Here is a 15,043-nt window from a genome sequence, read left to right on the forward strand (position 1 = left end):
TAACGTGTCCCTCTGTCTTTCAGACACCAGGTCCATGTGAAGGAGGAGCCCACTGAGGTCGAGGAGGACAGCCGCTCCATGTCGCTCATGGCAACTGTCACTCAGAACATGGCATTGCCTAGCGATCGCGATGACCGCGATTTGGAGGATGAGCTTCCCACCGAGGAGCTGGAGTAGGATTGGAAGAGCTGAACCAGTGGACGGGACTTAGAGGTTTAATCCCGCCCACTCCATTGGAGTGAAGCGAAATGATGACCACATAAAAAAGAAGATAGAGATAAAAAAGAGAAAGATAATGATTTTTTTAAAGCAAGTAACCAACAACAACATTGACAAACAGGGTTAGACCTCCGTTACATACCGACGCAAAAATAACCCTCTGGAGCATTGCTTTATCCCCACACATTTTCACCCACCTCACCCCTTCCTCACTCCTTCCTCCCTCACCCTATGAGCAGTGTATTGTCAGAGAGCCAGCTCTCAGTGGTGATATGGAGGCAGGGTCCCCTCTTCTCTTCTCCTCTCTCCTCCTCTCCCTGCTGATTGCGACAGATGGTTTACCCAGTCCTTTAGTGCTGGCAGTTTGATTTTCACACCACTTCAATATACATACAGGTGTGTGAGAGAGAGAGTGTGGAGATACACACACACACCAGATCATGTGTATATATTTTTTGGAACAGTCACCAGGAGGTGTATACCTTCTCCTCTTCGATCATATTAGTTGCTTTTTCTTTTCTTATTTTGCCTGAAAGAACTGCTGGGCTTTGAGATGGAAGGAAGGACAGTGGTTTTCTCAAAGATTACCCCACCTGCTCACACATCAGAAACCAAGCATACAAACCAGTCAGTGATCCATAGGTGAAACTGAGACTGGATGGCAGGATTCTGCCCTATGCCCACTCTCTACCCATTCTCTGCCCAAGCCAGACAAGACTCTCTTTACTCCTAATGCCAAACAAAAAAAGAATATATTGTTTTCCCCCCCAAAAAAGGACCCTTTGGTGCTTTACTCCTCCTTCATGTGTGATAGAGTGATGGGCACAGGCCAACCTGAGAGAGAGAGAAAGGGAGGAAGGAGGGATCATCCACACAGAGATATCTGACTAAAATAGTTTGATTATAGAATACAAAACATTTTATATCCAAAAAGTGGTAGCTTTTTCACTTCCTTTTTTCTTTGATGTTATCTTTGTTTATTTTTTAGGATTCAAATTTCCATGGTGATATAATTCTGTTTCAAAGTGTATTTTGTAAAAATGCTTTGTTTCTTTAGTTTTTAACTCTGCTTGTTCACACCATTCCAAACTAGTATTGGTGGCAAAGAAAGCACAGCATTGTCCCAAAATTACCCATACCACCCTGAATCCCTTTCTGTGTGTCTGGGTTTGCCAGTTTAGATGGCAGGAGATTAAGAATAGCACTTAGGATCGAGGGCCTCAGCTCCTGAGAACACTCACCAATTATCCCGACATTATCATCCATTTGTATTATTCCTTTTTAACTAACTTTCATTCCTTTTTATTTTATCTTCTCATAGTTAGTTGAGAAACATCAGCTGTGATACAAAGCAATGCTTTAAAAAATATATTATGGTGGTCAGAGAATACCTCATCCCACAAAGTGTCCGCCCGGAACTGTGTCCAAAATGTTAAAGAAATAAGGAGGAATTCTTTGTGTGGTACACCAAAACGTGGCAACTCTGCTCAGTTTCATTTCAAAGTTATATTGTTACTATAGTTACTGTATAGAAGCTGTCTGCAATTCACTGTGTGAGTTGGACTCAAAGGAATAGCACGTGAGATTTAAAATATTTTGTTTTCAGTGAGCGTAAAAGCATTACCTTCTCTGCAGTGCCATACCAAATTTAAACACATTATTTTTATGTATTTTCTGCTTTTTCTCCCATTTTATTTTTGTTACAGGTAACCAAAGAAATGTGTAGAAAACCAAAAACCCTGTAGTTTATTTTTCCCCTTTTGAGTTTTTCCTCTAAAGAACTGGCCAAAAGACAATAAACATCTGAAATTTAAATTATTATTGTATTATCGTAACTCTTACGTTGAATTTGTTCATGACAGTACTGACCATTCCAAAAACCAAAGTATAAAATGCTAAATAGAATTTGGTGATGTTAAAAGCTTTTTACATGTGTTTAACTGGTGCGAATGACGACTCACATTAGGCATGCTATGGTTGAAGGCCAAAAACAGTATTAACAAACAACCCTTTTGCAGTTCCTTAGATAAAGAAAGAAAGCACTTAGGATTTAAAGCTCTATCTCTCCATGCTCAGGCTACCTGTGTTTCAAACACAACCCTAAGACAGGCTCCGCTGTAGGCAAGCCTAAGATGGGATTCAGGGTTAAAGATGACAAATAATTATCTTACCCTCATTAGGCACTTGAACACAACATTTATATACCTTTATGTGACACTAGAAGCCAGCAAAAAAAATAAGTGGGCTGTTGTCAGTTTCAGTTGTCCATTAACTGGGATACCGGGTCAAATAAATACATTTTTATTGCACTGTAATAATGAATGTTTTGATTAATTTCCTCAACCAAAACAATATTTTCATTGTGAAACTCTATAAATTCAAACATCCCTTTGTGCTATGCAGGTGAATGTAATTTTTTTGACCCGGGTACCGGTTTGATTGAATAGGACCCAAAGTCCCATTGTCGAGCAGTGAACGGTTTACTTACTGTACTTTCTTTACTCCTCACCTACAGGATACTCTAGCAAACACAACAGTTTAACTAATACCAAAAAGTACAGGTGTTATAATAAATAGGAACAAAATTATAATACTTCACTTTTAGAATGTCTTCATGCTCTCACATTGCCATAGAAACACATTCATATCCCCAAGTCTCAGATGTGCTGTGAGTAGTTGTGATAAAGACTGTTTGAAGCTGGCTGTCATCCCAAACATCATTCACATCAGTAGACATACAGGGAGGGTTTTTCAGAACAGACATACCATTATGACCACTTGTGATATTTACAGCAAAGAGGGAACAACTGACAAATGACAAAATCATACCAATGTAAAAGGAACACACCAAGGGACATGCCAACTTATGTCTTTTTTTCTAAAACAAAATTCGGGAACAGTTTTGTCAAATCAACACTTGCACCATTTTCTTTCTTTTTTAATAGAGGAGTCTTTGTCTTGACTTCCTGTGTAAAACAGCACTGTTTCCTGTCTAAATAGGGTAATGATGCTTCATGTCATCCGACTGATTTATAAAAAACAAAGCGGGAGAGGGACTCCTTGAAACAAGAGTAAAAACCAAAAATAACACTACCTCCTTTTCAAAATGGTTCACAATAAAAGCCAATGGGAGACTGGAGACCCGAAATATTTCTTCTTTTTTTTTTCATTCTTCCTCAATAATAATAGTGAAATATACCAAAACACAGCTTATTGTTACTACACATTTAGTGGGGCTGAAAAAACTTGTCTGGCTATCTGGACTCCAAATTCACGAGCTTGAGCGCAAAAACAAAGAGACTTTACAATAACATTACATCCCGTTAAAGATGACTACCTCTCCTAAAACCACAGATAACTGGAGCGTTCTCCTAAGAGTGAAGAGTGAAGTGGTCACCATGTTTAAAAAGGTGTACTCTCAGCTGTGTATTATTGGCTCTCTCTGTGCTGACCATTAGCATATAGCTCCGTGAACAGCCTCTTAACTGGGTGCTCTAATTGTATGCACGTATATTGATGAGCAGGCTTTGCCGGCAGCCAATGATAGTCCGGTAGTTAGCGGCGACTCAATGGGGCATGAAGCTGGTTGTCAGGAGTGATGATGGGCAGAATATATGAGTGCCCTGCACCCGCCATTGGGCCACACACACACACTAGTGCCCGCCACACGCCAGCGGCCCGCACTTCACATGAATGCAGAGAACAGCTTTAAGATGGCAGCGATAAAGGAAACACACACTCTGAACAGTCTAACACTCTACAGGCTGTAGTCAGTGTTCAGTCCGTAGTCCGCTGTAGTCAGTGTTCAGTCCAAAGGGCCCTTAGTATCAGTCAGAAAGCCTCATAGCTGGGAATAAAAGCCCTGTGACATGGAGCTGGCCCTTCACAGTGAATAGTGGCCCCTGTCACTAGGAGCCGGGCCCCTGATGGCCCCTTGGTTCAGACAACTGAAGAGAGGCTCTGAGTAACTAAAGATACTATCCAAAGACAAACACAGAGCTTACTGTACACCCTCACTTGCTGGGAGACGGACAATAATAACACGCTTACAAAGGAATTTATGATTACTATTATTAATATTATTATGATCCAAACTCTCACGAAAGAGGAACAGCTGCATTCAGTAAATAAATGATCTTTGAATTCTCATGCTTTAAGGTACACCTGTAAGCCAAGCTGTTTTATGAAGATGTAGATTGACATTTGTCAATGATGTTAACAGATCGCCACAGACACTTCTGTTCCTTCTCCGGTTTTGCTGTTATGATGTATTATTGTATATTAACGCTTGGCTTAGCTCTCGAGGGCATTCTTTTCCATTATGTCTTTTTGATTTTCTCTTTTGTTAATTTAGCTATTGTAAAGCTTCCAGCTTGGATTCTTATACTGTATTGCTAATGCTGAAGTGTATGTATTTATCATATTAAGTGCTGCAAGTATCTTGGTTGAATAGTTTTTGTTTTTTCCTTTTTTGTCGTTTTCTTCATAAAACGTCTGGGACGATCATTTTTTAAGTGTATTATCTCTAAAAAATAAAATAATTAAAGTTAGATAAGTGGTTTAGGTAACACCTGTTTGTATATTTATCTTAGCTAGGTCTATTTTGATACCTTTTGTCTCTGTACTGCATTTTTAAGGAAAGAAAAAGAAAAACAACAGTAAAACAAAAAGTTTACTTCATTATGTATTGATGATACCTCAGAAGGACTTTTCTCTAAGACAGGACCAAAACCTCAGAAAAATGAGAGAAAGAGGAAAATAATTGAAGAAAATATGTAGCCCCTCTCTTGCTTTTAAAGATGGAGCGATGTAAAGGCGATGTTGTTGGTCCTTTATGTGCCAATATGTGTCCTCTGACCCCTGACCACAGTCATTCCTCTGATGACCTTTAACCCTCACAGCGGTCAATCACTCCATAGGGCAACTGGGCGTGGCCCTCAATCACACACCTGATGGCATTTGTCCAATTAGAATCCTAATTTCCTGTAGCCCCCCCACCCCCACAATCTCTAAAGGCTTTCAGAGATGCAGTTCATCTTCAATCATGCACCAAAGGTGTTGTGAGTGGCCATGTCTTATCAGTTAACAGACCACCACAACCGTAACCAAACCAACCCTAGGCACTAATCTTCCGCAAGCTACTTCCCATACCTCAAACCATTCTTCGCTATCACCATCGCCATCATCTCTTGGATGAGCACTCTTCCTATTAGATCATAAGTGACTCCAGGGACCTAATTGGCCCCGCCCCTGCTCTATGATTGGACAGCTCTTAGATGTCATGTTGAGGAAAAGGGAACTTAAAGGAGAGTTGCCCCTGTTATTATGAACTTCACAGCCGCCCTAAAAAATGGAACTACCACTTCAGCTGTCCTCTGGTTGTATCTTATGAATCTGTGTACATTTTCAGCAGTGACTTTCTGTAACGTTACTTAGTTTCAGTTTACCTCTCTTTTATCTTTTTATTTTGTTCTGTTTGTTTATTTTTTGAAAGTGTGACCCAGGGGAAGGGGTTCAGTAGGAGTAGGCGGTGTTAAGATGGTCTAAAAGAGGTTTAAAAAAAGGTGACTTTGCCACCGAGACCTTTGCCCTTTCCCCCTTCCCTGGGTGGCCATGTAATGCCAGTCACTGCCCTTTTCCTCATGCTGTATAAAACACACACACATATATCTGTGTATTTGTAACCTGAATCTTCTTGTGTCTGTCCATGCAGACAATAAAAACAACTGTACAGTAGGTCTAGTTGCATGTAATCTGTACTAATTATTGACAATGGCATTATAAAATGCAATAAAATACTTATTACACTGTCTGACTGTGTCAGCGTGATGTTCTTTATCTGTCCAGATGGCAGGAGACCAGTGTGCCGGGTTTTACGCACACACACACTATTCCTAGAGGTAAAGGGATGGTTCCGTAGTGCAAGCAAGTGCTTCATACACCTGCCTGACACCATAGCTGTATCCACTATTCACTTGGCCCTACTCTCCCCCTTCCTCAATGTTTCACATCTTCCTCCTGAGTTTTAGAAAGAGCTCCATTGTGTGTGTAGGAGAGTGAGAGAGAGAGGAGGGAAATGTGCTTTGAATAAGAGCGGCTGGCAGGGCGAGGCCTCAGAACAAACACAGTCTCCTGGCAAGGAGAACACACACACAATACACACTCACACAGCACATACTGTAGGTGGACTCACTCATCACCCCAGCCTGATTGAGGAAAGGGAGAGAGTGTGAGAGCAGGGTCCCAGTGTGTGTGGTGTGTGTGTCAAGGGAAACATCTGGACTAGTAGATGTATGGAGTATGTCTGGTGAGAGACATTCGATCCTCTACCAGTCTCACCATCTCATTTAGCTGATGACATTTGTCAAATCATCCTCACCACTTAGACTGCATGACCTAGTGCTCACCCAGTTTTTTCCTCAGTTGTAGTGCTCATTAATTAATGTTTTGTCTAACATCACATTGATAACAGTGAGTAAGTCCTGAGCCTTCTCTCTGCCCTTACCCAGTTCTGTGTTTCACCCCTGATGTTCAAGGTTAGGGTTTGGGGAGGGAAAGCTGATCCTAGATCTGTGCCTATGGGTGAGTTCGACCTGGAGTGAGCGTGTCAGCTGCGGTTGTTGTGATACAGTGTGTGGCCACCAGGAGGGGTAAACAAACCAGAGAACAGAAGCAACAGCTTCTAGACGCAGCCTGGAGGACACACAGGGCCTGTTTACATTCTGTAAACATTATTCCTTCCTTCCTTTCATCCTTCCAACTAGACAGCCTGAAGGACACAGGGCCTGTTCCCATACTGTAAACATTATTCCTTCCTTCCTTTCATCCTTCCAACTAGACAGCCTGAAGGACACAGGGCCTGTTCCCATACTGTAGACATGATTCCTTCCTTTCAACTAGACACAGCCTGAAGGACACACAGCGTCTGTTCACATACTGTACTGTACAAATGATTTGTTCACTCCTTCCTTCGTTCCTTGCGGTAATCACTGATCTGACCAGGTTTGGATTGGTGAAAGCCATTGGGTGGAGACCTTGTGTGTGTTCCAAAATGCGTAATCATTCTGCGTTCTCCCGTTCTTTCAAGGACGCACTTCAAGAGCACCTGAGAGAGCATATTGTCTAGAATGGGAGAACAAGGAGTGCTTAAAGTGGAACTGACAGCGTTTTAACTACTTTGCAGATATGAAACAAACAAAAATATCAAATTCCCAGTTTATGCTACAAAACCAACTTTATGAGAGGTTTTAAAAATAGGTTATATTTGACTCAACATTCCATGACGTACACTAATGCATTGTTGGCAGAATAGATGGATGCAGTTCTTTGCATGATTAATATAATTCACCAATACCTTTCTTGGTAGTCCAAAATATATTTATTTTAGAATGAGTTTCATATGTTACAATGAGCTGTCAATTCGGCATGATAGAGAATAACATATGTGGATCTACTTCTAACATAGTGATGTTGCACACTGCTGAATAAACTGACTAAACTCCTGGGATAGGGTGATTTTCCTAGTGGACAGGAGGTTCCCATGTTTTTGGTGATGGGGTGGGATGTGCTTCCACCTGAGGAGAACAGAGCAGAAACATAAAGCCAAGGGGGGAGAAATTAACCTCACTGCTCAAATTTCAGTGCTGGTTCAAGTTGCTGAGAACCACAACTACCTTTGTTAATGTGCAATGGTTTTGTAAACGCTTTCATATTCATAGGTTTGATAAAGTTGTCACTAATTCATTTTTAATTGATAATTTCATTATTCAAAACATTTTCTTTATATGCAATGGTGAAACAAGAGGGAAATGGAAAGTGACAAGAAAGTTAGGTAAACAGATAATGCATGCATGTAAAAACGCACAAATAACTTGGCTGGCTAGCAAGCCTAAATTGAACAGAACACAGCTAGCTGCATTTCCTACATTTTTTATCAGAAGTTGTTAAGATGTCTTACCTCCAAACAAGTCGGGCACGACTGTTTTGTCCTGCCAAGCCAATGCCATGGAGTGAAATTAACACATCAGTTGCCATCTGTCCCTGAAAACAAATTGAAGAAGAAAAAAAATATTTGCTACATTTGTCATTAGCTGGCTAGCAAGTTCACCAATTCAGGATTAAAAAACTGTCTGGGTATTCACAACTGACACTGCTGATTTTACGATTAGTTTGTTTAGTTGTTCATCCCTGAACAGCTGAAAACCAGGACGAGATTGCCTGCTAGCTAGCCATCGCGTCCGACGAGCTAACATATCTTGGCTAGCGGGCTGATAAACTGCAGTGACTCAACATTTGAATAAAAAGTAATTTGTTGAACATTTTTACATAATTTGGTGAATAAAGAAACGTTATACTTACATTTTACAAAGTTATTCCTCTGGAATAAAGTCCGCCATTAGCTTTAGGAATTTTCGCTGCATCGCAAGGAGTTATGGGATAGCCTCACCAGCGAAGGGAACGAAAAAGTATGCTCCCATGCGTGCATTGTTTTCCAGACCTCCCAAGTACGTTTATAGAACTGATTTTATATTCCAATCATATACAGTGGATCCTTGGACGTACACAGCCAAGATATGATTGAGAGATAAGCTCAGATCAACTTTATTGTCCCTGATGGAAAATCTGTATTTTAAAGATCACATATCAAATCCATATAAAAACATAACATCGAATATTTCCATATGACCACCCAGTATGAAAAATGTATGCACTCACTAACTGTAAATCGCTCTGGATAAGAGCGTCTGCTAAATGACTAAAATGTAATGTAAATGTACTGGACATTTTACCAGTGAAATTTGGTCTCACAAGTCCAAGGATAACCTTTAAAACATAGTAACTGGTTCCTTTTAGTCACAATGTTTCATTGTGGATCCAAAGATGTGTTAGTCGAAAGCTGCTCGAACCCCAGATACTGTTAAGGTGCGTCAATTCAAATCTGGTATTGGAACAAAAAGAGGTCAATACACGTCTTCTAAAATAGACTAGTATTTTAATTAATGCAAAACACTTCAATGGTAAATATGATGTTCGTATATACGGGTCCACTGAAACACCACGCAGGGCAGTCAGAGAACTGAGCCATTGTTCTAAGTTCTTCTTTAAATACTCTGACAGAGATAGTTCCCGCTCCCTGCTGGCCTATCAGAGTAGAGACTGAGCGTGGTTTAGACTTACTCAGCCTATCGTTGGCGCACAGGCTGGTCCCAGCCCCTTGGCGCTTCACTGATGCCAGGCATTAGTTGTTATCTCCACAACTTGTCTCGAGTCAGCAACCTCAGACATAGTCTGTCCTTGAGCGGTTTAACAAAGAGGCTGTGTGTGTGTCTGTGTGAATCACAAGTCTGTCTCAGCCTACCCCCATAACAGTTCCCCACATTAATCACAGCTTGTTATGTTAAACAATCTATTATCAGTACAGTACAAACCTATTATGTTTAATCATTAATGTATTCTTTCTAAGCTAGGCATCACATCTAGTTATAAGAAAATAGATCCCCACAATACATTAACAAAATATTGTGTGCCTGCGTGCTTGCATACATGGACGTGTTTAACTATACTTGTGGGGACCAGATGTCCCCACAAGAATAGTAAACCAAGATAAATTTGACCAACTTGGGACATTTTGTTGGTCCCCATACTGTCAAATGCTATTTCTAGGGGGTTTAGGGTTAGGGTTAGAATTAGTGTTAGGGTTAAAATTAGGTTTAGGGTTAGGGTTAGGAGATACGGTTAGTTTTAGGGTTACGGTTAGGTTAGGGTTAAGGTTAGGTTTTTGGGTTAAGGTTAGGGTTAAGGTTAGGGTAAGGGTACGGTTTAGGGTTAGGGTTAGGGGTTAGGGAAAATAGGATTTTGAATCGGACTGAATTCTATGTCCCCACAAGGTTAGCTGCGCAAGACTGTGTGTGTGTATGTGTGTGTGTGTGTGTGTGTATGCTTGTGTGTTTACATGTGTGTGTGTGCGTACTAGAGGCTATTTTTGCTCTCCTGTATGTTGACTCACTCTACAACAACACATCACAGGACAGTTATTTTGGTTCTTGTTGGATAGGCTTGTTTGGGTTAAACTAAGAGAAGAGGCCTATTGTGCTCTCACTCTGTGGTTAGGAAGAAAATTGTGAAATACACACAAACATACCAATAAAGTATTCAAATGACACAATGGTTTAAATACTCATATATACACAGTGTTCACATTTATGTGCATACTAATACCCACATAGGTCTGTGTTCCATCCACGTACAATTGGTATTAAGATAATTTAAGAAGCATTTTTGTGCTATCAAAATGTCACTCTATCACCCAAATGTCACCCAGTTTGCCAGTAGTTGTAACTGTCCCCGTCCAGAACCATACTGTAGCAGCCACCCATACTGTAACTGTAAGTGCAGTCATCTTCAGTGTAATAATGCCTGTGATGAGAGCAGCACTCCAGTCTGCAGGCTCCTGAGGGCTCACTGAGAGAGAGGGCCCCAGCTACAGAACAAAAGCATCTTTGTGAGTGATTGGAACCACATTTTCTCCTCCCTCTCCTCTCCTCCCTCTTTCCTCTTCCCAGCTACGCCAGACCGTTCGAACCCACTGAAAACAATCAACGTCAAAAGTTTAAAATAATACCCCAAAAAACCTCCCTGCTGATATCTACAGCACATAGCGGTGGTCTACGTCTTGCATACACATACACAAGCACATAGACGCACACAGTCATTGCCAACAGTTCGTCTAGCTCTCCCAAAATCTCACTTTCAACCTGACCTCTCTCTTTCTCTCTCTCTCTCTCGCTCTCTTTCTTTCTTTCTCTCTCTCTTTCTCTCTCCCTCACTTGTCCCTTTCCCTTCCCTCCTCCCATAATTCCCCCTTCTCCATTCCCCTTTCCCTCTCTTCATCCCTCTCTCTCTATTCTTTCTCTTCCTGCTAGAGTCAGTGTGTTGTACTGTGTTGTGTTGTGTTGTTCTGTGTATGTTGTGTTGTATTTTCCTGTGTTGTCTGTGGTACTGAAAAAATAAGACCCATTCCAGGCGTCAGCCACTAGATGAGACAAACTGACTTTCACGGTGGAAATCCTCAGTCTTTAGAGCAATACCTCACCCTAAAACATAAGTTTGCCAGACCTTTACATACCTTATGTTGTCTAAAGTAGAGCTGAGTAAACAGTACCCACCATATGTTGTGTAGACCCAGCTACAGGTAACTGCCAAAATAAAGGAAACACCAACATACAGCTTCAATGTGCCTTGGCATTGATTCTACAAGTGTCTAGAACTCTATTGGAGGGATGCGACACCATTCTTCCACGAGAAAGTCCATAATTTGGTGTTTTGTTGATGGTGGTGGAAAACACTGTCTCAGGCGCCACTCCAGAATCTCCCATAAGTGTTCAACTGCACTGGAATCTGGTGACTGAGACACACACACACACCCTTTAAACCCCCTATGCGCCTTTAAGACCCCTCTTTCAAAGTCACTGAGATTTCTTCTTCTAGCCACGGTAACCAAAATAATGGGCAACTGGGCATTTTTATACATGACTCTAAGCATGATGGGATGTTCATTGTTTAATTAACTCAGGAACTACACCTGTGTGGAAGCACCTGCTTTCAATATACGTTGTATCCCTTCTTTACTCAAGTGTTTCCTTTATTTAGGCAGTTACCTGTATATGCATTAGGAGAAATCTGCAGTCTTCAATGTATGGGAAAGATTTCCCCAGGGTAGTACAGTACAGTAGGCTACAGTTTATGGGCTGCCTGGACATGGGGCCTGTCCAGCATTTGAACATACTGGGTTAAAATATTTGTACAAGCAGTCCAATCCTGTTTTGCCTGCTGTGCCTGTTTAACCCAGTATAGCAGCTCTCTGGGCTGTTTCATGTTTCATCCATTGGAAAGTGATTTGATAGGAGCGGGCAGACAGAGGTGTGGAATGTTTAGGGTCAGTGCCATATTTGGCTGGCTGTCAGATGATGAGCTGGCCTATTGAGCTGCCGATGGCAACACATCATATCTCAGGAGAAGGGCAGGAGAATTTCCTGACCATGTGACTTGACCAGGGAAGTATGGGAGCAACTTATATGTAGCGCCAGAAGTTTAACCTGGTCAGGTCATGTTTTCAGGAAACACTCATGAGGTGCAGGGCAGAGAGAAGTGTAATAATAGAGTAGAATCAAATCAAATCAAATGTTATTTGTCACATGCTTCGTAAACGACAGGTGCATACTAACAGTGAAATGCTAATAAATACACAGTGAATAACGAATAACAATAATTAGTAAAAAATAACATGGCTATATATAGGGAGTACAAGTACCGAATCGATGTGCAGGGGTACGAGGTAGTTAAGGTAGCTACAGTATGTACATATGGGCAGGGGTAAAGTGACTAGACAAAGGATAGATAATAGACAGTAGCAGCAGCGTATGTGGTGAGTGTGAAAGTGTGTGTGTGTATGAGTGTGTGTGTGGCATCAGTATGCATGTGTACGCGTGTTATGTTTGTATGGGTGTATGTAGTGTGTGTGTGTGTGTGTGTGTGTGTGTGTGTGTGTGTGTGTGTGTGTGTGTGTGTGTGTTGGGGTGTCAGTATATATACACTGAGTGTACAAAACAGAAGAAACACCTGTTCTTTCCATGACATAGACTGACCAGGTGAAACCTATGATCCCTTATTGATGTCACCTATTAAATCCACTCCAATCAGTGTAGATGAAGGGGAGGCGACAAGTTAAAGAAGGATTTTTAAGCCTTGAAACATTAGAGAAATGGATTGTGTTTGTGTGCCATTCAGAGTGTGAATCGGCAAGACAAAATATTTAAGTGCCTTTGAACAGGGTATGGTAGTATGTGCCAGGCGCACTGGTTTGCGTGTGTCAAGAGCTGCAACGCTGCTGGGTTTTTCACGCTCAACAGTTTCCCGTGTGTATCAAGAATGGTCCACCACCCAAAGGACATCCAGCCAACTTGACACAACTGTGGGAAGCATTGGAGTCAACATGGGCCAGCATCCCTGTGGAACGCTTTCAACACCTTGTAGTCCATGCCCCCGACGAAATGAGGCTGTTCTGAGGGCAAAGGGGTGCAACTCAATATTATGAAGGTGTTCCTAATATTTTGTACACTCAGTGTATGTGTGTCCAGTGTGTGTGCATAGAGTCAGTGCAAGACAGTTTGTGAAAAAAAAGGTTCAATGCAGGTAGTCCGGGTATGATTAGCTATTTAGCAGTCTTGTTTAGTAGTCTTATGGCTTGGGAGTAGAAGCTGTTCAGGGACCTGTTGGTTCCAGACTAGGTGCACTGCTAACTGCAGCTCTCCACTACACACCTTATTGTAGGCTAGTAAAACAGTGTGGACCCGAACAGATGTTTGTCAGCTCTCAAAAATTGTTACTATAATAAAGGCTTGTGCCAGAGCAGTTGAGTGTGCACTGTGCAGACCCAATCATTACATTAGTCAAGGTCTTTCAGAGTATGGCCTACAAAATGTTAGTAGGGTCATGGGAGTTTGTTTCTAAAAGAGCCACCCCAAAGCATGTATATTTAGCGTTCTCAGTGTTTTTTTCCCTACAAAGCTTGCTTTGTTTTCAGTTGCGTCAAATGGGTGAAATATGTTAACAATATAATGAGACTGATTTATTGATTAAATGACACCTGTGCACCCTAAACATCTTTATAAGATAAAGGATAGGCTACAGTTGACCTAGTGTCAAGATTCAGTAACAGGGTGATTTATTTGTGAGACAAATTGAATATGATTGGGCATTCTTGTGTTGTTGAACTCCAAGCCTCTCTCTCTCTGAAAAATGCAGACTATTTTGTTTGAAAGCTCTTAAAGATGATTTTCCGCTGCAATTTACTTCGCGCCCCGGCCAATCCTTCACACGTCAATCACACCAACGACTCTCATCAGTTTCGCTTCCAGGCCAGGTTCGCCTTGCGCTAGAATGAGGCAGCGCGAATGGCGGGAATGGGGCTTTTCAACTGTTTGATACATGATAATGACAATTCATTGTTTGTGTAGCCTACCTAAACGCACTTTTAGCATGAACAATTTGTTAACATGAGAGGTCCTGACATGCATAAAGTAGGCCTAGGCTAGCCTTTTCGGATAAATTATTTAAAATGAGAGTATTTATGATTATTATAAAAAATGTAGTGTATACATCATAATATACTATTGTATTACATAGTCCAGCAATTTCACATTTACAATATCTGATCATTGCTAATTGGGCTACTAGGCCTATATTATCCCAATACGGTAATAAACATTGCTATCTTAATCCTAGTTATCATATTGAGGCATGCATAATGATGTGTAGCGCATCTGAAATCATCCGAGATCCCGTATTAGTCAGTCTCTGGTTCTAGGTTAGGGGTTTGTGCCTGGAGGAAGCGCGGTTATCAGTGCTGACTGAAGTTTCCTGTCTAACAGACTGGAGCTGTCTCCAGACAAGCATTTGAGAGGAGAGAGAGAGAGGGAAGGAGAGAAAGACAGGAGTGAATGAAGGACGGACAAGGCTGATGATATCCAAAGTTTCAAAGCTGAACTTTCTGCAACAACAAATCGGGAGTTTGGAAAGTTTAGAAACGTTTTTGGGGACTTTGTAAAGAGCTGCGCTGTAACTGTCAAACCTCTGTAAGCGCTCAGAAAGTTGTACCCGAGACAAAGACTGTTCTGGGGACTGCCCTTAGAGCTCGAACCCACATATGCACTGCACTGACAGGCGGAGGAACGGCACAGACTGAACTAGTGTCGCGGAGTGGGTTCGCTTTGAAAGGAGAGAAAACCTTCTCGGACAAAGTCCTAAATCCACTTTTGCATCGATA

The 15,043-nt window shown here is 41.5% G+C and overlaps 1 protein-coding gene and 1 long non-coding RNA gene across 8 annotated transcripts in view; one reads left to right on the forward strand and one right to left on the reverse strand.

Moving 5' to 3' along the window:
• Positions 1–6,031, forward strand: part of LOC121577700 (forkhead box protein P4) — a 174,421-nt gene extending 168,390 nt beyond the window's left edge. For all 7 annotated transcript variants that reach the window (XM_045223923.1, XM_041891494.2, XM_041891496.2 and 4 more), the window contains one exon: positions 24–6,031. In XM_045223923.1, coding sequence (XP_045079858.1) covers positions 24–177 — 154 coding nt within the window. In that variant the 3' untranslated portion in view covers positions 178–6,031. The remainder of the gene's footprint in view (positions 1–23) is intronic.
• A 1,543-nt stretch (positions 6,032–7,574) lies between these two features.
• Positions 7,575–8,688, reverse strand: LOC121578547. Its single transcript, XR_006002774.2, has 3 exons — positions 8,578–8,688; positions 8,177–8,259; positions 7,575–7,793 (listed from the first exon to the last, which is right to left on the reverse strand). It is a non-coding gene; the product is annotated as an uncharacterized LOC121578547 (long non-coding RNA).
• Between the last annotated feature and the right edge of the window lie 6,355 nt (positions 8,689–15,043).

Source organism: Coregonus clupeaformis, chromosome 12, assembly GCF_020615455.1.
Source record: "Coregonus clupeaformis isolate EN_2021a chromosome 12, ASM2061545v1, whole genome shotgun sequence".
Classification (NCBI taxonomy): Eukaryota; Metazoa; Chordata; class Actinopteri; order Salmoniformes; family Salmonidae; genus Coregonus; species Coregonus clupeaformis.